The sequence below is a fragment of the Danio rerio genome, chromosome 5, assembly GCF_052040795.2.
Source record: "Danio rerio strain M-AB ecotype USA chromosome 5, GRCz13ab, whole genome shotgun sequence".
NCBI classification, from domain to species: domain Eukaryota; kingdom Metazoa; phylum Chordata; class Actinopteri; order Cypriniformes; family Danionidae; genus Danio; species Danio rerio.
This window is the reverse complement of record NC_141025.1, coordinates 5,449,952-5,473,404: the sequence shown is the minus strand read 5'-3', so window position 1 is coordinate 5,473,404 and position 23,453 is coordinate 5,449,952. Positions and strand designations below refer to the sequence as shown.

The 23,453-nt window shown below is 36.8% G+C and overlaps 1 protein-coding gene across 9 annotated transcripts in view; it reads left to right on the top strand.

The window, feature by feature from the left end:
- Window positions 1–23,453, top strand: part of LOC101882086 (ras-specific guanine nucleotide-releasing factor RalGPS1-like) — a 328,440-nt gene that overhangs the window by 74,234 nt on the left and 230,753 nt on the right. For all 9 annotated transcript variants that reach the window (XR_015490749.1, XR_015490751.1, XR_015490748.1 and 6 more), the window contains exon 5: window positions 6,637–6,720. Coding sequence is in view for 1 of the 9 variants with exons in the window: in XM_087253213.1 (XP_087109339.1) it covers window positions 6,637–6,720 (84 nt within the window). In the remaining 8 variants the exon portion in view is untranslated. The remainder of the gene's footprint in view (window positions 1–6,636; window positions 6,721–23,453) is intronic.

Here is a 23,453-nt window from a genome sequence, read left to right as displayed (position 1 = left end):
TCTGAAATACTCAACAACCAACCATGGCACGTTCTAAGTCACTTAAATCCCCTTTCTTCCCCATTCTGATGCTCGGTTTGAACTGCAGCAGATCATCTTGACCATGTCTACATGCCTAAATGCGTTGAGTTGCTGCCATGTAACTGGCTGATTAAAAATTTGCCTTAACAAGCAGTTGGACAGGTGTACCTAATAAAGTGACCAGGGAGTGAATTTGTGTGCGTGTGTACATATACTAAAATTAATATATAATCTGCTTTTAAATTTATGTGTTTGAGTAAAAGATATTACTTACACTTACACATTTTTAAAAGTAGATATTGTAGACATTTAGTGCTTTGTTTTTATATATACATTTTTCCAGTGTCTTTTTTTCAGGCATGTTTTCATACATTTTTAGACAACACAACACCAACGCTATAACTTCTGAAGACTTAAGAAATGATTATTTAGTGGAATAACCCTGTTTAACAGTCACAGATCACAAATCATTAAAACATTTGTTGTTTACAAGTTGAAGATTACTATATTAAATTTATTTTGATTCAGCTCATATACATTCTTTGCAGCTAGTTGCTTTCTACATTTAGTAAATCCACTGATGGATTTGCTCTTCAGTGTTTGAACTCTCAGTAATGATTTTAAACCACACTGAACAGAGCTAAACTGAACTGAACTTAAACACTAAAAACTGAACTACACTGTTCCAGTTACTATGACCATTTATGTGAAGCTGCTGTGACACAATCTACATTGTAAAAGCGCTATACAAATAAAGCTGAATTGAATTGAATTGAATCTTTGTTTCAGTGTACTAGGTGCAGCGAATGCGTTTGATCATCATCCGTGTCCATCATCTACAGTATGGCATGCTGTGTGCTGTAAAAGTCTTGAATAGTGCAGTGAATGAGAGCAGCGGGAGTTTTTCTGCTCAGTTCGTTCTGCCCGCAGCGCAGCTCATCCCCTTTAGTGCAGGGCATTCTGGGAATGAAGCTTAAAAACATCACCTTTGACCTTTCGCATGTTTGCTCTTTATTCGGTTGGCTGCGTTCGGAGAGTTTGCTCTCCTGCAAAGCCCTTGACTCCTGAGGCCTGTTGCACAAAGCTGGTTTGGGTTGCGTTTAGTTTGAGCAAACTCTGTGGCTGCGTCTCAATCACCACATTAACTCCTGAGCTCACGCATCAAGTCTTTGCTTCTAAGATGTGAGTTGTGGCACTCAGGAACAGATTTGAACACAATGAATAAGACTACTTTCTCTACTACATCAACTTTCTACTATAAACAGAAGCTTGTAACGGTTGTCCCGCCTCTGAGCTCTTCTGATTGGTCCACTGCTGTGGAACTGATAGTAATGAGCTGCACTACTTTGGAAAGTTGAAGATCTTTCAAGTTGTACAAGATGCTGTATGCGACTCAATGGTCAAACATGTCCATCAAGCACATTTACATTGAACAACTAAAGAAAAATAGAGCATTGGAAAGGAGAAGCGCATTCTGTGTGAACGGCCCCTAAGAAGCGCGCAAAATGCTCGCAGACATTAGCAAACCTTTTAGTCAACCTTAAAAATAACTTTAAAAGTGAGTGTTGTACTGTCCCACGTTGACTGATTTCACGCGGCCATCATTTTTAAAAGCGAAATCGAAGCTGCGGTGGGAAGAAACCCGGAAGTATCGTTGGGAGTTACATAGGAACGTTGTGTGCCTGCTGTATATCTTATCAGCCAAGAGAAAGTGACACACATTTATAATTTCGCAGCCTTCCGAGTGACCCGAAGGTCCGTTCTGGGAAGTTAAGGGAAATGCCACTACGTTTTCTTTCCCAAACACACATTTTAGATGCCATTTCAAGAGTTCACACTTAGGGTGCTTTCACACCTGTGAATCGATTCAGTTGTTCCGAAACAGAGATTACAATTGTTACATTGTTGCTCTTTGCTCTTGGAGCGGTTCGCTTTCACATTGCAAAGTTTCTAATCGGACCAAAAGAGCTAAAACAAGTCACGGGCGAGTAAACTCTCCTTACATTAGTCAGAGTGTCAGGGTTTATTTTGCAGCGTCCCGCTCAGCTGTCAGGAGAGGTGGTGGTTTGGTGGGGATTGACAGGGTGCGCGCGCGATGTGTCTGAGGAGAGATGCGGTGGGGAGGGGTGAGAAGGGTGCGCGACGATGCCTATTTGAGGACCGGGAGGGACACGCGAGATTACCGGGAGATCATCACTCGTTTGCGGGCATCCGGAGACTCGCTAAACTTCCCGCCTTACTCATAATTCTCTCTTCATATAGCTGTAAGCCTATTACACATCCATAAAACACTGTGATGTAACCGCGCTCGGATCGGATCGCTTTCTCACTGCAATCGAACCGCTCCAGGGTTCGTTTCAATCGAGCCGAGACCACCTCATTCAAGCGATCTCGGAGCGATTACTTTGGCGCGGAACAGAGTGCGATTGCCCTGTTCACATATGCCAATCGAACCGCGCTAACTGGGCAATCGAGACACGTTCCGAAACAAAAGTGTAGGTGTGAAAGCACCCTTAGATACTGCTTGACTATTTAAGCTAGTTTGGCATGCTGTCCCGGGAAAGAACCCTGAGCTCTGTGATAGATGAGCCCGAGGCTCCCGCCTGGTCAATAAGCATTAGGAGGGATATGAGATCAGGTAGTTCTCGATAGCTCCAAAAATAAATCACTATTGGCGCTAATTTGTAGTATGTGCTTGTGACTTTAACTTGCATGGTTTTTGAGTTTGGGAGGAACCGGAGTACCCGGGGAAAACCCACGCGAACACGGGGAGAACATACAAACTCCGCACAGAGAGTATCGGTTGGCTCAGCTAGTGTTTGAACTAATGACCTCCTTGCTGTGGGGCAACAGTGCTAGCCACCGTGTCGCCCGAACTCAGGAGGAGGGAGAAGGGAAGGATGGGGGGGGGTTGCCAAAAACGAAGATGAGGAATGAAGTTTAGGCTGGATATTTATATTGAATTTAGAGTGATCCGATTGGCTAGTTAGTGATTAGTGATAGGGATCAGCTGTAGTCAATTCTATCACGTGCTCCTCTCGAAATTAGTTTTGGAACTTCACTTATCAAAGTTAATCAACTGATTCTTTCACTATATTAGACTCGTCATGATACTGAATTAAAAGAAAAACCGTCTATTTCCCGCTAACATTTAAGGCACTGTTGATGGCTTTCTTAAAACTGATTTGCCTTGTGTTCACGTGCTCAACAGAAATGACTGTGATTGGCCGAGAAGGTCATCAGTTCACCCTCCGCTGTTTACCGAGTACAAACACAGACGAGCCGATCGATCTGCTTGATGAATCGACTGATCTTCACGGCTGCTTCGCGCTCCAGTGTCTGTGTTTGCACTGGGTGAAGAGCGGTAAACTGATGAGCTCTGGTGAATACTATGGTAAATCAGCGCTGTTTATGAACGCGCTCAGCGACGCTTGAATGTTAGCGGGGAATTAGACGTTTTTAAAACGTCAGTAGTGGGACAGCACTATTACAGACAACACAAAGGCCTGCTACAGAGGACTGCAGTGTTTTACTGCTCCGCGGGTTACATAGGCTGAAGCAGGAGAGCCTCCCCACGTTGTTTAACTGGTGCCATGAACTGAAGCCTTGGAGGACACTTGAGCATATTAATCTAAAGAGATTGTGATGTTGTTTGATGCCTAATCTGCTGTTCATTGTTTAAATTAAACTTACTGTATGATATTAAAGTGATGGTTACACCATTTCTGCATTTTAAAATCTCTGCAACCGCTGGAGGTTTGTAGTCCACGGCATGTTGCTGCAATGTTTACAGTGCAGGTGCTAATCTTCAGGGGTGGTTCCCACCGCAGCCTCGCTTTGGTTCTTTAAAATGGCGACCGCTAGATATAAGCATAGTAAGGTCATCAAATCAGGGTTTTCTGTTTGTACCATGGTGAGGTAGGGTATTGGACTTTCCAAAATGCTGGAAAAAGCTGCCACTTCAGCATTACCGTACAGTACGTTCATACCGAAAGCAGCGAGAGCGTCAAAGTAGCCGGAAGTCATTCTTTATCAATGAGAGCCGGCGGCAATAAGCGGCAAGGAGCAGTGCGACGTATCTTTGCCGGCGTGGGCGTCAAGGAGAGTTGAAATCAAGTCAACTTTATGGTAATGAGCTATGACGCGGTTCGGCAGCAAGCAATCAGAATGAAGAATTCCACCGCTTGAGAGGAGTTCAGAGAACACAGACCTGTGAACTTTGGTTCCGACCACAGTTGTTCCCAAGGGTTTGATGATTGTGGTCACCGAATTTCCTATTATTTACAATGTTTTCTTACAGGAACATGCATAAAATAAGTTACTGGCGAGTTACTGATGTGCATTAATGTTATATATATTTATTTTAAAAAAAGCGGAATCTCACGCGACGTGACCATACAAAACAGTATAGCTGCTTCAAGATATTTCAGACATATGGGGTCTGTTCTTCGTACCACGCTTAAATGATCTAAGATTATTTGGCAGATCCTGGATCTTTTAATCTTGATAACTGATCTCTCGCTAATTTGGTTCTTCAAACAAGTTCGCGAATCAGATTAGAATGTCTGGATGAACTGATCTGAGATCGCTGCGTGTGTTGTGAAGGACAGATCTATCGATCCTCGAAATCATGATCAGCAATGCAACGATTGGCTGACGGCACAGCAGCGTAATGACATCATCTGATTAATATTCAATTATCCATCTGTGCAAAAGTACATCAAATTAGCAGTAAACGGTTTGTTAAATATGACACGCAATAACCTTCCACATTTGTTGTGAGCTGCAGGCTTTACACGTTCATGTGTCAAGAGTATTCATCATGTATTTCAATGCAAATCAATGTATTTAGTTCTACATTAAGAAAAGATTTTCTTTATTATAGTAGCCGTTTTTTAATCGGTGTAAAGAATAACTGGTTGTTTACAAAAGCATTTTCATATTGGTAAAGGCGTCTGCAACTTTTGTGAAGCATCAAATCACCGGCATATTAACTATCAAAACATGTTTATGACTGCATAAATGTATTATTGCTGTAAAAAAAAGTGACATATTGTGCATTTCTATCATACACAATTTGTACTAAAGCGATCTAAAAAGTTCATATCAATAAGTTTTCTCTTTACACCACCAGGTGGCAGTCTTTGTACTTTCATTTCGAGGGTGCAGATTGCATAAGTTTTATTAATATGTAAATCTTAATTTATTTTATTAATGACTATAACTTTATATATATAGTTAAAAAAAAATGTACCATTTCCCCAAGTGTATATAACTACTACTGTAAGAAAATATCAGAATTCGGAACATACTTTCTGTATTATCTTTGCTTGAACTGAGCCGATCTAATCCTGTTTATATGAATTGAACCTGCTCCCGATCAGGTTTGACCTAGCAGAACTGTTGCTATGACAACAACACTCGGATCAGCTTTGAAGAACGAAACGATCCTGAATCGTGTCAAATCGTCAATATCCAAATCCAGCTAACTGAGTAATCCACGTATGAAGAACGGACCCATGGACGCATATTGGATAAATAGAGCAAAGCCACAATACACGCAACTTGATCGTCCATTGTTATATGAATATGATAAGAAGTGCGCAACATTTTCACGCTAGAAACATGTTTTATGCAGGAATGTAACTGATATGCTGCAATGGCTCCTTTAAATCTGAGATCAATGTAGCGAGTTTTGACGCTCTCGCCGCCGGAGCTGAAGGCAGACAGCGTTGTCGCCAAGGCAGCCACCTTGGTCACCGCTTTCGGTGTGAACGTACGGTTATGCATCTTTACTTAGTTTATAAAAACCTTTTGAAATTGCATGTTGAGGGGTTTGTTGTTATGCTTTAGTTATTTACATGCTGTGGCTTTTGTTATTTTAATTAGTATTGATTGTGTTCATGGTGGCTAAGTGGTTAGCATTGTCACCTCACAGCAAGAAGGGTGCTGGCTCAAGGTTGCATTTTCTCCCCGTGTTGGCGTGGGTTTCCACCGGGTGCTTCAGTTTCCCCCATAGTCCAAACAGATGTACTTAATTGTGTGTGTGTGTGAATGTGAGTGTGTATGGGTGTTTCCCAGTACTGGGTTGCAGCTGGAAGGGCATCCGTTGCATAAAACATATGCCGGAATAGCTGAAGGAATATGAATGAATCAATGAATGATTGTGTTCAGCACTTTGGGAAATGCTGTGTTATAAAAAAAAGTGCTATATAAATAATAAAGCATTTAAAAAAAAAAAAAAAAGAGTCGCCTCTCCCTGCAAAAAGGATGTTCGTTGTGATCAAGACTTAAATAATGTAAACTCTGCAGTGTTGCGTTTGTTTGGGGGTCGACTGCTGAAATAATTTCCTGGACATAATTATTTATTGGTAGAAGAAACTCAGTCTTCCACAAAGCAGAATGAACATGTGGAATGGTCAGTGAATTGGGTTTGGGTTACACTTGTTTATCTTCAGCGTTTGCTAATTCAGGCCTGCTGGGAACCAAGTGCACTTTGAATGGATTAAAACACATGTAAAGCAGCACTGCGACCTTTCAGGACTCGTCTGTGAAATTGATTTAGACTGTGTTTACTCTTTTAAATGACTGTTGTTTGTGTGTGTTGTGTTGTAGGAGCTAGCAAGCTGTGGCTGGAGCAAAAAGGAGAAACACATTTTGGCTCCCAATGTTGTTGCCTTCACCAGGAGGTTCAACCAGGTAAGGTTGGATTATTTATTTTATTTAATTTTAATTTTTTTTATTTTATTTAATTTTATTTTATTTATTTAATTTTATTTTATTTTATTAGTATCATATTTTTGTAGTGCTTTTCTTTAATTTAGATTTTTTTTTTAATTTTAATGCTTTATTTTATTTTTTATTTTATTTTTTTCTTTAGTATTGTTTTTTTTCTAGTGCTTTTTGTTATTTTAGTATTTTATTTTATTTTAATGCTTTATTTTATTTTAGTATTGATTGTTTTGTAGTACTTTTCCTTATTTTAGTTTTTTATTTCATTTCAATGTTTTATTTTATTTATTTTTTCATTTTATTTGACTTTAGTGCTTTTTTATTTTAGTGTTTTATTTCATTGTAATGCTTTTATTTTTTTGTTTTATTTTATTTTGCATTTTATTTTATTGTTTTATTTTAAGTATTTTATTTCATTTTAAAATTTAATTTGATTGTAGTGCTTTTCATATTAGTATTTTATTTTGTTTGAATGTTTTACTTTATATTATTACATTTTAATGTTTTACCTTATTTTGTCTAATAATATGGTTTGCTTTATTTAATTTCATCATAGGGGTTTCTCTTTAAGTGTTTTTACCATTTTACCAAATCATTTTTTAACATTTATTTTATTTTTTTACTTTATTTTATGTGAGATTTATTTTATTTGTGTTTTACCTTTTATTTTATTTGTGTTTACTTTATTTGAATATTTAATGCAATATTTAATTTAATAAAATTTTATTTAATTAGATTTTTTATTATTAGGGTTGCACAAATTCAGTGTAGTTTATATTATATTAATGTGTTATATTCTAATTTAATTTTAGTTATTACATTTGTATTATTTTGTGCAATTGTATGTTTTTAGTTTTTATCTATATTTTCATCATTTTATTTTATTTGTGCTGTTCTTTATTTTAGAATCAAGTAATTTGAATTATATATATATATATATATATATATATATATATATATATATATATATATATATATATATATATATATATATATATATATATATATATATATTATTATTTTTTAATTAATAATTTTACTGTTTTGGCACAAATTATTTTCAATGTACAAATAGTGTTTTATATTAATGTTAATACAAGTTTCTAATTTAAATTTTGTATAAATGTTTTGTATTTGTGCATTTATAAAAAAAAATCTTAACCTTTTTAATTTAGCATTTATTTTACTGTAGTATAGATTTTATTGTATTAAAAATAGTGTATTACTTTATTTATTTTATACTTGTTTATTTTAATTCTATCAGTAATTAAATTAATTGTATTTATTTATTTATTTATTTATTTGACCAAGCATCAAATATATTCATCTGTTTCATTTCATTATTATACATTTTTATTTTGTTTTGTATTTTACCATCTGCTCTAGTGGTGCACAACACTCTTGTCCGATACCAAAGATCAAAGATTGTATTAGATTAATTTATGTTAAACATTATATTGGATTAGGTGTCTATTAAGCATTGTATTTGATCAAAAACACACGAAAATACATTAAAACAGCTCATAATCATGACATAAAGCAAGACTGAAGCCGAAAAATGAAACTAAAGCCTGATGTTGACTAATACAGACATGATGAAGATTCAGCTCATCTGTGTGTCACCGCAACGAATCTCTGCACTTCTTCATCTCCTCATCCGTCTGCTTTTCCAGATGTGTGTGTGTGTGTGTGTGTGTGTGTGCGCGCGTGTGTGGGGGTATAGTGTGTGCTTCTGGCAGATTCTAAAACCAGCCACAAAACCATTATCAGCCTGATGGAAACGCAGTTCACAGATTTCCAGTCTGGTGTACTCTAGTTTTCCAGCAGCAGATTTAGCCGATGTTTAAGGGGAAACGGAGAAGTGTCTTTGGCCATCAGGCTTTATTCCACATGTGGCCGTGCTTTTATATTGGAAAATATTCATCTCATCAAATCATGTTGTTGATATTGTGCACATTCTCTTCAGATTAACACTCCAGGATTCAGTTTACTGTGTAAATCTTCCTTTTGGAACAATATTTACATGCATGTAAATGATCTGATCTACTGTACTACACTATATGTTGCGTATACTATATAAATTGGGGGAAAAAAATAAACAGGCGGGCTAATAACTCAGGGGTTTTGATTGGGAAACTTGATTGCAACTGTACTGTATATCCTGTCTGATATTAGTCATGAAAGCACAACATTGAGTTTTATTTAGATTTTAGCAAATACTATAGTTAGCTATACATAGTTACTATAGTTAGCAAGCCAACTACATTTGGCTTATTTTGATGCTACATTTAATATTCAATCAATTTAATTCGCCTTTATTTCTATAGCACTTTTACAATATAAATTGTCAAAGCAGCTTTACAAAGAAGATCATAGTAAATTGAAACAGTGTCAGTTCCGTTTCCAGAGTTTAAGTTCAGTTCAGTTTAGCTCAGATCAGTGTGGTTAATAATCACTACTGAGAGTCCAAACACTGAAGAGCAAATCCATCGATGCACAGCTCTACAGATCCCAAACCGTGCAAGCCAGTGGCGACAGCAGAGAGAGAAAAAAAAATTCACCGATTGGCGAAAGTGAAGAATTATAAAACCTCGAGAGAAATCAGGCTCAGTTGGGCATGATCATTTCTCCTCTGGCCAAACGTCGTGTGCAGAGCTGCAGTCTAGGCGCTGGAGAATGCTGGACCTCAGCGAAGACTCGTCTGTCCCTGGAGAGTCAGAGGAATCAGTCTCATGTTCTCCACTCCTCCATGACCACCACAGGAGCTGCTCAGGATACGGCCTAGTCCAGGATAATGGAAACCTTGGGATCATCACGCTGGTTTAGGATCGAATCGGTGCCGCTGTATAGTATGAGGGCCTCAGGATGAGTATCCCCAGGTGGAAATAGAGAGTAAAGATAATAATTAGCGTAGCTGCTGTTCATAGTGTATTTAAACAAGATGCAGAAACCTGTGTGGAGCACATTCGTCATACTGCTAAGTGATGCACTGAGTGTATGCTTTGCTAAAAAGATAGGTCTTTAATCTAGTTTAGACGACTGCCAGAGTGTGTGAGCCTCGGACATTATCAGGAGGGCTATTCCGGAGTTTAGGAGCCATAAATGTGAGGGCTCGACCTCCTTTAGTAGTAGTAAAAAAAAAAACGTTATTGTCCTTGACAGGAAATTAGCATATTGCTGCAGACATTCACTAAACAATCAATAAAAAACAATACAAAACAACAGTTACAACATTTATAATGCTAATTAAGATAGACTCTTGCTAAATAAGCCCACTGAAATGGGTACAAAGGATTTCTTATAGCGGTTTAACCTATACTTTATGACTCTATCCCCCGGTTTCACAAACAAGGTTTAAGGCTAGTCAAGATTAAATTGCTTGTTTAAGCTGTCTCAACTTAAAATAACTTGCGGTGAGATGTCTTAAAATACGTCAGTGTCCTTTTTTTGTCTCCGGTGCACACCAGTAATATGTTTTTCTAAGGCCATTTTTATAAATGTGGCCTAAACAGCATCATTTAGCTAAGCCTTAGTCCTGGCTTAATCTAAGCCATGCTTGTGAAACTGGGCCTATATCTTCTACCAGAGGGAAGCAGTTCGTAATGTAGAAACTTTGATCGTTTACAATCCTTTACTTGAATATGTGGTATAGAAATAGAAAAATCTTTACCACTTGCCCGACCAAGCCAGTAGAAAAATTAAGCATTTAGCCCTGGTCTGTAAAGATTATAACAGCCTTGTCTTACAATCTTTTAAAGTAAAAAGTATATATTATGTAATATACTTTGCGGTATGTTATAAAAAGACTGTAAAACAACTTAACTACTATGGTAAAAAAAGTAATCCAACTTTGTGACATTTCTTATGAAATAAAGCAAACTAATGTTATGTAGCACAAATAAAAACCCATGTTACATTCCTCATTAATATATTCAATAGGTTAATAATAAATTCATATGAACGTGTCACATTTCTGCCAATTATTCCTGATAGTGTTACTACAGTAAAATCATGGTTATGGCTGATTTTTATTGAAGAAAAAGCATTGAATAACTTCACGCCAGTTTCTTAGTATTTTGGCCAATGATATCTGCTGTGTTTGGGCCCTATCATACACCCGGCGCAATGTGGCGCAAGGCGCGGCGCAATACTTGTTTGCTACTTTCAGCTTGGCGCAAGAGTCGTTTTAAGGCGTTGCGCTACGCTGTTTAAATAGCAAATGCATTAGCGCTCATTTGTGCGCCCATAGGCGTTCTGGTCTAAAAAGGGAGGCGTTCTGAGGTGGACCGCTGGCGCGTCGCTATTTTGAGAAACTATAATAGATTTTTCATTAGACCAAAACAAACCCGGTCTAAACTCCAGTGCAAAGTTGCGCCTCGCTTACACACTGCTTAATACACACAAGAGAGCAATATATATATAGGTATATATATAGGATATAATAAGAATAGATATAGGATATAAATATAAAGGATTAAAATATTACAAACATATTATTTTCTAGCCTACATAAATATGAAAAATCACTGCTTTTATGTCTTCTTCATCTCAGGAGGCTTTTTCAGTTCATTCATAACAATTTGCTTTTGTATAATGTTATTATTATTAGCAGTATTATTTATTATATCCATATTTATATTTGTTTTATTAAAAACAAGCTTAGATTTGCCCACCTGTCAGGTTTTAGACCATATGGGTCACAGCATGTGTTTTAGGATATAACTCAGGTTTTTGAGCACATTTTGTTATTATTGTTCATTTATTCGTTTGCTGGAAATTAGAACTGAATTTAGAAATAGTTTTGAAATGAATATTTGCGCTTAACAAACACAATTAATTATTTATAGACTAATTGATGTCTGTGCGTAAAGGTTTCCCTATCCAAGAGCGAAAGTGAAAGTAGATCCATTATCTCTCATTCTCACGCAGTAGATGCTCTGTTTAACAGTTTTCTGTAAAGAAAAAAAAAACTGTTAACTGTTTTCTAGTGAAATGCTCATTTTTTCCACTTAGACTTACTTTGCGTCCTGTAAATAGCGAATGCGCTCTTGGCGCGACGCAGCTGGCTCTTAAAGGGAATGGGAGATGAGACTGTAATTGGTTTATTCTCAAAACACACCTCTAACTCATTAAGAAAATAAACTCAACCCTTTTAGACCATGCGCCACGGCGCAAGGCAGATTTCCCGTCCTTAAATTAGCAAAAATGCGTTCTGACACGCCCTGAAAGCGTTTGCGCTCTGCGCATGGACCGTCAAAATAGAGCCCTTTGTGTGCAAACTTACTAGAGAACTGTTTTTGTTGTATTCTTTCGCTTTGGTAGTAAATCTCAGCTCGCAAACGTTTTAGGAGAGTGTTTGTCAGACACTTTTGCTCATGGATGGATTGTTTAAAGTGTTGATTGTTATGAAATCTTGTTGATGCTTTTGCATTGAAAAGCTCAAGAAGCAGTTAATCCTAAAATAAGTTTTCAAGCTAATTTAGAAGCGTTTGGCCATAAATGAATCTTTACTGAATTTTTAGGTTCTGCTTATTTATGAATGTTCAGCCTGGTGTGAATTTGATTTTAAATCTGTCTCGTTAAATCTAACGCATAATTAGATTAGCCGCCGTGTCCCAGTTTGTCATATTTACAATATTATGAAAGCTCAATAAACGTGTAAAGCAGACAGTAGATGACCCACTTTTACATTTATGGTGCATGTTAAATAGGAGGATTTGCACTAGCGTGTTTTAGTCTGGAGTTTGTGGAAATTGCATAAAAGTTCCCCTCTGCTCTTTTTCCTTTTGAAATGATCTTAGCGAGTGTAGTTTTCCCTCAGTCGGCCGAGCTGAGTTCCTGCTCTCTTGGCTGCCGATGTCCCGGTTTTATGACATCATTAAGCTGAACATGATGATCTGGATTCAAGCCTTTGGAAAGACACAGATCTTAGCCACCCAAGAGTGCGTCCTGCTTTAAACAATGCCTGTTCTTTGATGTACTGTACATTAATATTAATAATAATAATAATATTAATTCCTTACATTTAAATAGCGCTTCTCTGGGCACTCAAAGCACTTTACACGGCGGGGTTACAACAATAAACTCAGTTGGAAGGGTGAGAGAACAGAAACTCATTGTAAGAATAATCTTATGGAGCAGAGCATGTCGCGTCTGCCTAGCCTCGCCTGAATGAAGCGTTACTGAGACACAGGCGCAGCCCTCCGGTATCTGCGGACACTTCCAAAACAGCAGCACAAAGGGAAGAAATCAGTGCATTGAGGATCTGTCCAATGTATTATTGAGCCTTTTCTAATTCAAAATTCCAGGTACACCTACTTTGTGTGTGAAGAGCAGGTAATAACCCTCTCTACTCCAGTGTTGTGAATGAAATCTGCTGATCTAACAGACACATCGCAACATGATTTAGAAATGGCAATGAACTTGTTGCATATAAAAATGAACCCGTTTAATGCAAAATTAAATGCATTTCTCCACTGATTACTTATATCAACAGTAACAAATAGTCTTGGAGAGAGTTTTTCGTGTTGTCATGAACATGACTCGCTGTTTGAATTGTGAATGGATTGAAAGTATGATTAACAGGCGCAGGGGCGGGAAGCGCTGAACTGAACATGAATTTAAGCACATAATTATTCATCTGTGCTTCACATTAAACTATAGATTGGCTTTAAAACAGTTGGGATATAGTATAGTAGTGCTTTATAATAGGCTACCTTCATGGCTTTTGTTGGCTTATAAATTACACAGAATATAGCGTATGCGCAGGATTGGATTTGGATTGGTACCAGCTAACTGATACCCGATCCAGCAAAAATATGTGACATCGAATCAATATCCGATCCAACTATTGAGATCGGTGCATCTCTAGTATCACAGGAATATTGTAGCAATCATAATTACACTTTTCTTTGCTACACAGTTCATGATGTCAGAACACAATGTAACAATGCCTGTAACATTGTTTTGACGTCATGGCAACAGCACAGAAACTGTGTACTAAAGAGACAATGTAACACTCACAGTAACACTGTTCTGACGTCATGGCAACAGCACAGATACTGTAGCAAAGAAACAATACCCATAGTAACATTGCTCTGACGTCATGGCAACAGCACAGAAACTGTGTAGGAAAGAAACAATGAAACACTCATAGTAACATTGTACTGACATCATGGTAACGGCACAGAAACTGCGTAGCATAGAAACAATGTAACACCCATAGTAACATTGTTCTGACGTCATGGCAACAGCACAGAAACTATGTAGCAAAGAAACAATATAACACCCAAAGTAACATTGCTGTGACGTCATGGCAACAGCACAGAAACTGTGTGGGAAAGAAATAATGTAACACCCGTAGTAACACTGTTCTGACTTCATGGTAACAGCACAGAACTGTGTAGCAAACAAACAATGTAACACCCATAGTAACATTGTTCTGATGTCATGGCAACAGCACAGAAACTGCGTATCAAAGAAACAATGTAACACCCATAGTAACATTGTTCTGACGTCATGGCAACAGCACAGAAACTGCGTATCAAAGAAACAATGTAACACCCATAGTAACATTGTTCTGACGTCATGGCAACAGCACAGAAACTGCGTATCAAAGAAACAATGTAACACCCATAGTAACATTGTTCTGACGTCATGGCAACAGCACAGAAACTGCGTATCAAAGAAACAATGTAACACTCATAGTTACATTGTTCTGATGTCATGGCAACAGCACAGAAACTGTGTAGCAAAGAAACAATGTAACACCCATAGTAACATTGTTCTGATGTCATGGCAACAGCACAGAAACTGCGTATCAAAGAAACAATGAAACACCCATAGTAACATTGTTCTGACGTCATGGCAACAGCACAGAAACTGCGTATCAAAGAAACAATGTAACACTCATAGTAACACTGTTCTGACGTCATGGCAACAGCACAGAAACTGCATAGGAAAGAAGCAATGTAACACCCATAGTAACATTGTTCTGACATCATGGCAACAGCACAGAAACTGCGTAGCAAATAAACCATGTAACACCCATAGTAACATTGTTCTGATGTCATGGCAACAGCACAGAAACTGTGTAGCAAAGAAACAATGTAACACCCATAGTAACATTGTTCTGATGTCATGGCAACAGCACAGAAACTGCGTATCAAAGAAACAATGAAACACCCATAGTAACATTGTTCTGATGTCATGGCAACAGCACAGAAACTGCGTATCAAAGAAACAATGTAACACCCATAGTAACATTGTTCTGATGTCATGGCAACAGCACAGAAACTGCGTATCAAAGAAACAATGTAACACCCATAGTAACACTGTTCTGACGTCATGGCAACAGCACAGAAACTGCATAGGAAAGAAGCAATGTAACACCCATAGTAACATTGTTCTGACATCATGGCAACAGCACAGAAACTGCATAGGGAAGAAACGATGTAACACCCATAGTAACATTGTTCTGACGTCATGGCAACAGCACAGAAACTGCATAGGAAAGAAACAATGTAACATCCATAGTAACATTGTTCTGACGTCATGGCAACAGCACAGAAACTGCATAGGGAAGAAACGATGTAACACCCATAGTAACATTGTTCTGACGTCATGGCAACAGCACAGAAACTGCATAGCAAATAACCATGTAACACCCATAGTTACATTGTTCTGATGTCATGGCAACAGTACAGAAACTGTGTATCAAAGAAACAATGTAACATCCATAGTAACATTGTTCTGACGTCATGGCAACAGCACAGAACTGCGTAGCAAATAAACCATGTAACATCCATAGTAACATTGTTCTGACATCATGGCAACAGCACAGAAACTGCGTATGAAAGAAACAATGTAACACCCATAGTAACATTGTTCTGACGTCATGGCAACAGCACATAAACTGCATAGGAAAGAAGCAATGTAACACCCATAGTAACATTGTTCTGACGTCATGGCAACAGCACAGAAACTGCGTATGAAAGAAACAATGTAACACCCATAGTAACATTGTTCTGACGTCATGGCAACAGCACATAAACTGCATAGGAAAGAAGCAATGTAACACCCATAGTAACATTGTTCTGACGTCATGGCAACAGCACATAAACTGCATAGGAAAGAAGCAATGTAACACCCATAGTAACATTGTTCTGACGTCATGGCAACAGCACAGAAACTGCATAGGAAAGAAGCAATGTAACACCCATAGTAACATTGTTCTGATGTCATGGCAACAGCACAGAAACTGCATAGGAAAGAAGCAATGTAACACCCATAGTAACATTGTTCTGACGTCATGGCAACAGCACATAAACTGCATAGGAAAGAAGCAATGTAACACCCATAGTAACATTGTTCTGACATCATGGCAACAGCACAGAAACTGCGTAGCATAGAAAGAATGTAACTCCTTTTGTAATGTGTACCATTGTCATGGCAACAGCACATAATCTCTTTGTAGAAACAATGTAAAAACATTGTAACAGTTAGCAACACCGTTACATCCTCATGGCAACAGCACAGAAACTCTGTCGCAAAGCAAAAAATCCAATGTAACAAACAAAGTAACACTGTCCTGTCAACACAGCGCAAGCACAGCAACTCTGTAGCAAAGAAACAATGTATTTCTTGTAGTAACATTGTGTTCTCTTGTCATGGCAACAGCACAGCAATATTGTAACCCTCTTTAACAAGTTCTTATTTATGGAGCAGTAACAGGAGCTTTCAAACGCATTTTTAAAGGCATTATGAGCAGGAATGAACCAGATGAGCTCACCCTCTTTCATGAAGGGGTCGAGGCTCTGCGCTTTTGGTAAAACCCACTTTACAGCCACTTTGGAAAAAAAAGTACCATCATCTCAGAGCCAAGAAATGCAAGCGCTTTCTATACCAACCAGAGCCCTCCTAATGTGTAAATGATTTGATAATGAGCTATAGACTATGACATCATCGCACACTTGGCTTATCTAGTAAAGCAGCGCTCTTACATTTTAAGTTAATCCAGCTGTTCTTACACTGCAGCTGCTGGAAAACTGGACATCTGGCAACCGCTTTTCAGGCTCATTTTCTTTAAATCATAACTCCATGAATATGACGTGATGGTTTTGTATTTATCTTCATAAAGATGACACCGGAGTGTCTCTTACATTTATGAAACAAAGGAGGAGTAGTGTCGTCAGAATTTCCACAATGTTTTCTCTGGATAACAAAACCCATTTTTGACATTTTTAGAAAGATTAATTAATGACGGACTCACTTTGAAGAGGCCAGTATAAGCTTTGTCCTGGCTAACACTACATTCTAGGCCCGGTTTTTCAAAAGTAATCCAGTAGGATTTTGGATAAGGGATTGGATAAAATCTGAAAATGGGTTTTTCAAAAGAAAAAAACGGATTACATAATCGGATTAGATCACCTAATCCAATCTTGGTTTTGATCCGGATCAAACCTTTAGTTTGGGTTTTTCAGACCTTTTTTGTAGGATCTGGATCACTTTGATCCAAAAAACCTGGATTAAACTGATCCCATCAGAAGGGTGGATTTAGCGTGGATTTCATAATCAAAATGCAATGAAAACTTTAAAAATGTATTTTTTTTTTGTATATTTTTTAGTGATGCATGCAGTGATTACAGTATAAAAAAAGCAAAGAATGGCAATCACTGATTTTTTCAAATCTCTTTCAACAATTGCAAAAAGAGACTGAAAGTGCAGAAGCACAGCTTCATCTGGCAGAGGAACAACTGACTCTGAACAAACTGCAGCAAACCAAGGCCAGACTTGAGATCCGCCTCCTAAAGGCTACGCTCAGACAAGCTGGTCTCTCTCCACATCAGATGAGGAAGTCTGAACTTATTGTGGAGTTTTTGACATTAAGTTTTTTTTTTTAATTTACATCTATATTTGAAACTTATTATAAATATCCTCAATGTACAGTGTTGTAGGTCTCAGATGAGCGGACTGCTTAAAGAGAATGGGGTGTTGTTTTTCTTGTTTTTCTTATTATTTATTATTATTATTATTTTAATAATTATTTAAATTTCTTAATTTTCATTAAAAAAAAGTTATATTGACCCCATGCAATTCTACTCTTTACATTTCTATAGTTCTACATTGTGATTTTCTGTGCTGTTTGAGCACTGGTTATCTAGATTTAGTGATCCTGAAAAGTTCCTATCCAGATCAGATTGATCCAATCCGATGTTGCTTTAAAAAAACTGGCTCAAAAAGTAAGCTGGATTACGTGATCACGGATCGCAAAAACAGGATTACTAAATCTGGATGAATTTTATCCGGATTAAACCTTTTGAAGAACCGTCCCTGGTGATTACAGAATATTACAGTCATCAGGATAAACAAATCACAGTCCAGTTGAGCAAAATATTAGTATTTCAGAAATGATAAGTCAAGTACTGTATGAATGTGTTTCTATTGATGAACGTGACCTGAACAAACTCCTAAATTCAGATGCTTATCTTTAATTTGGTGTACTTATTTTTCTGTTGCATTTAAATTCATTCATTTGTTTTCCTTCGGCTTAGTTCCATTATTGGGCGATGCAGTGGCGCAAAAGGTAGTGCTGTCGCCTCACAAAAAGAAGGTCGCTGGTTCGAACGTCGGCTCAGTTGGCGTTTCTGTGTGGAGTTCTGCATGTTCTCCCTGTATTCACGTGGGTTTCCTTCGGGTGCTCCGGTTTCCCCCACAGTCCAAAGACATGCGGTACAGGTGAATTGTGTAGGCTAAATTGTCCATAGTGTATGAGTGTGTGTGTGTGTGTGGATGTTTCCCGGAGATGGGTTGCGGCTGGAAGGGTATCCGCTGCGTAAAAACGTTGGCGTTGGCTTAAAATAAGTTGGCGGTTCATTCCGCTGTGGTGACCCCTAAAAAATTCATTCATTCTCTTTTCGGCTTAGTCCCTTTATTAATCTGGGTCGCCACAGCAGAATGAACCGCCAACTCATCCAGCATATGTTTTACGCAGCAGATGCCCTTGCAGCTGCAACCCATCACTGGGAAAAACACCCATACACTCACTTTCACACACAAACGGGGCCAATTGAGCTTTTTTACATCACCTACTGTATATCGCATGTGTTTGGACTGTGGGGGAAACTGGAGCACCCAGAGGAAACCCACGCCAACATGGGGAGAACATGCAAACTCCACACAGAAACACCAACAGGCCCGGCTTGGGCTCTGTTACAACCCCTGGGCAGTCTAGGGAAGTGGGGTTGCACACTTGATCAAGGATTTTGTTCAAACAAACACTCAAAAAAAATTTAACTCAAAGTAATGACCACATACAAGAATTGCTGTGCAAGTAAAGTGATTTATTACAAGTGGTGATAAGTGAAGCAGTGAGTGAGCTATTTACAATATTTACAATTCACAACCAAAACAAAAACCTAAATTAGAAAGACTGGCTATGGGTGGCGCTAAAGCAAAGAAACAATCAAAACCAAACAGTCTTACTAATATCAAACCCTGCTAATCTAGTCTAATAAACAATAGTGTGAAAAATAAATCTTCAACGTCCAAGACGTCTTACCTAAACTACACTAACTAACCACTTAACCAAAAATACACGGGTTGGCGCTCACCCCCTTCCCTAGTGTATCTCTAGACAGTTGAACTCCTATGTGTTGAAATGTATGTCACGTGACCTACTTACCTACCAGTCTTTCTACCAAACCTCTGTAGGGAAACATGAGGAAAGGGAATGAATGATTACACAGGTAAGAACAGACATTGACTAAACCAAAATAACAACACCGTGTAAATAAAGGATAAGACGGACAATATATCACAACAAAACTGAACAAAATGGGGATATAAACAGTTTCAATCAAGCGAGCAAACAAGCACAGAAATCAGTAACAAGGTGAGCCAACAAAGACTGACAAACTGCTGGCAGACAAAAAAATATATAGTGAGCTGGAGTGATCTGATTGGCTGAAACTGGAACAGAGTTGTCACAGAGGAACCAATCAGCATAAAGCAGTGTCAGGATTGGTTGCATCAAGTGGATGTGAACCAGCCAATCAGGAACAGCAGTAGGCAAAAAAGGAGGTGAACTGAAGTGATAAAAAGGAAAAACACAATGAGACACATAATACAAACATAAATAACCAATACGTGCTGGCACGTAACAGGCTCGAACAAGTGACCTTCTTGCTAAATAATTTAAACATGCACTGCCTGAAAAAGTCTTGTTGTGGACCTCAGTTGTAAGAGCAACAGATAATAACTTGACTTGTAGTTGAATATTTGTAAAAGTGGCAGAAGGTGGATTTTTCTAATGAATCATCTGTTGAACTGCATCCCAATCATCACAAATACTGCAGAAGACCTACTGAACCCACATGGAGCCAAGATTCTCATAGAAATCAGTCAAGTTTGGTGAAAGAAAAATCATGGTTTGGGGTTACATTCAGTATGGTGGCGTGCAAGAGATCTGCAGAGTGGATGATCAACATCAACAGCCTGAGGTATCAAGACATTTGTGCTGCCCATTACATTACAAACCACAGGAGAGGGCAGATTCTCCAGCAGGATAGCCCTCCTCCTCATACTTCAGCCTCCACATCAAAGCTCCTGAAAGCAGAGAAGGTCAAGCTGCTCCAGGATTGGCCAGCCCAGTCACCAGACATGAACATTATTGAGCATGTCTGGTTCATGATGAAGGAGGAGGCATTGAAGATGAATCCAAAGAGTCTTGATGAACTCTGGGAGTCCTGCAGGAACACTTTCTTTGTCATTCCAGATGACTTTATTAATCAGTGATTTGAGTCGTGTCAGAGATGTATGGATGCAGTCCTCCAAGCTCATGATGGAGTCAGACACAATATTCATTCTGTTTCCACTGCAGCAGGACTTTATATCCTATACTGGACATTATTTCTGTTCAGTGATGAGACTTTTGTCTAAGCAAAGTCAGATCTTACTGTCCTAATGAAATCATTCAAAATCAAGGCATGATCATAATTTATTGTGGTCAAATAAGAGTAATCTAGAGGCTTTTGCCTTTCATATAAGCCACTTCTAATACCAAATGATCAACTAAAGTCAAGTTATTTGTTGTTCCTAAAACTTGGATAGGCGACAACTTTTATCAGGTAGGCGATATTTATAATACTTTATTTAATGTTTTTAACATCAGCGTTGCATTTTAGAAAACTAGTTAACTGTTGCAGAGCAACATGTGTAAAACTTTTTTTTTATATATTATTAAATATTTTTTATACTTGATTACAGTTTTCTAAGTTTTATCTATCTAAATTGGATTTTAAATAAGTTGTATTATAAATAATGCAATTGTTATTTCTAATACAACTTTCTTATATATTCGTATGTAATTGACTACAGTTTGATTAAACTATTGAATAGAATTTTATTATATATTTAATTTGAAAAATAAATCGTTTTTATTAATAATATTTTTGATACAACTTTTCTTAATCTTATGTATTTTCATTCTTATTTATTTTGACAGTTTTAACATATTATAAATTGATATAAGGGAATCATTTTTTGTTTGTATTTACATTTTGCAATGCATTCATTTTAATTGACAATTTTTGTATTTATAGGTCAACCGATTTTGTATTTACTTATATTAATTGTTTTGATTATTTAAATGAGATTTTTAAGAAAATAAAATGTGTATACTGTATATATGTATGTATGTGTGTGTGTGTGTGTGTGTGTGTGTGTGTGTGTGTGTGTGTGTGTGTGTGTGTGTGTGTATATAATTTAATGGCCGTTATTTTATGGGTTTTTTTCGGCACCCCAGCTGCCGGAAATTAACCGTAAAATGTATGAAATTTTACAGTGTGTATATATATATATATATATATATACACACACACACACACACACACACACACACACACACATATATATATATATATATATATATATATATATACATATATATATATATATATATATATATACACACACACACACACACACACATATATATATATAATTTAAATATATATAAATTACGTTTTTTCTTTACTTGTGTGTGTGTGTGTGTGTGTGTGTGTGTATGTGTATATATATATATATATATATATATATATATATATATATATATATATATATATATATATATATATATATATATGTATATATATATATATATATATATATATATATATATATATATATATATACACACACACACACACACACACACACACACACACACACACAAGTTAAAAAAAAAACGTAATTTTAATCCAAACGTGTGGATATTACTTTAAACAGTAAACATAAATCGCCCCTGCTTACTATGCTTTGAAACACGAAGCTTATATGATACATTACATCAATTATAAACAGTTTCATATTCATTTGATTTAATATCATCTATTAGGATTAAATATTTAAATATTTAAATATTAAATAAATATTTGGTCAGAGGCCAAATATGGGCAAACTTTTCCCCATCATGTGATAAAGCCGTGACTTCCCGAAGGGCAATGGAAAAGACATCATTTGCTTGGAAGGTTCAGTTCATATATTCTTCGTTTACAGATATATTTACTGTTCCTCTGAGAGTTCGCTGTCCATTTTCTTCTTGTGAACAAATCAACTAGTCAGCCTTTTTTTCAGTAATAAATCAGCAAAAGCCCAAATGAGAAGGCTTTTTTTAAGACACTTTGTGATCTGTGGCCTTTGAAGCTGAACTTTTTAAATGTAATTTTATAGTCTCTTCAGCTTTTATATGAATCTTAAAAAATTCTAATAAAAAATTAAAAAATGAAGTATTTACACTGCATTCACTTCATTGAAAAGTGTTTGGTGTATGATCTACAAAACATATACATTTTTTACTCATAGCCACACTCTCAGAACTTACAAAGGTATCAAAAACTATTTTTGCCAACATTATTATTATTTTAAATCATTATTATTATATGGATTATTTTGTTTTTGATACTTTTACTATTTTTGATAGATTCAGTTTTGTGTCATAGTTTTTTTTCTTCATTTTTTTGTCCATTTTTAGTGTGTAATCACTTCAAAAAGTGTTTTTCTTATGCAATCTTGGTCTTATTTTTGATACATATTTAACTGATTCTCTCTGCGAGAAACACAATCGCCACTGCTTTTGAGTGAATCAGTGCGGTTTGTTACTGGACTCCAGTATTATTAAAACGGCTCCCTGAAAACCTGAATAGTTTACTATAGTCAAAATCCCACACTCTTAATCTGCTTTCTTATTTTGTTATTTTCTTTTTATTTGGCATCTGCTTTTGCTAAAGCCAAATGAAATCGTTGTGTGTTTTCAATTAGTTCAATTCAATTTCTTGCAGTTATTGATTTCCATCCAATCATTCAGTATTGATTGTTTTAGTAAACATCCCTTCAGGCTTACAATACAGCACAGCACCGTGAACCAGGACTGCATTTATTTTATTGAAAAATTCAGTAAAATCTGTGGAAAAAAACTAAATATTATTACAATTTAGGCATGCACCGATATGGATATTATGGTCGATATTGATAACTGATAACTCTTAAGATTTGGATGCCGATAACTGATATACTAGCCGATAATTATAAATATTTTAATGTTAATATAAAAATGTTATTTTTTATACAGTGAACCACTGATTTTAATTAAAAAACTTCATAAAAGTTTGATCTGATCTTTTGAGCGGAGTAGCCTGCACAAA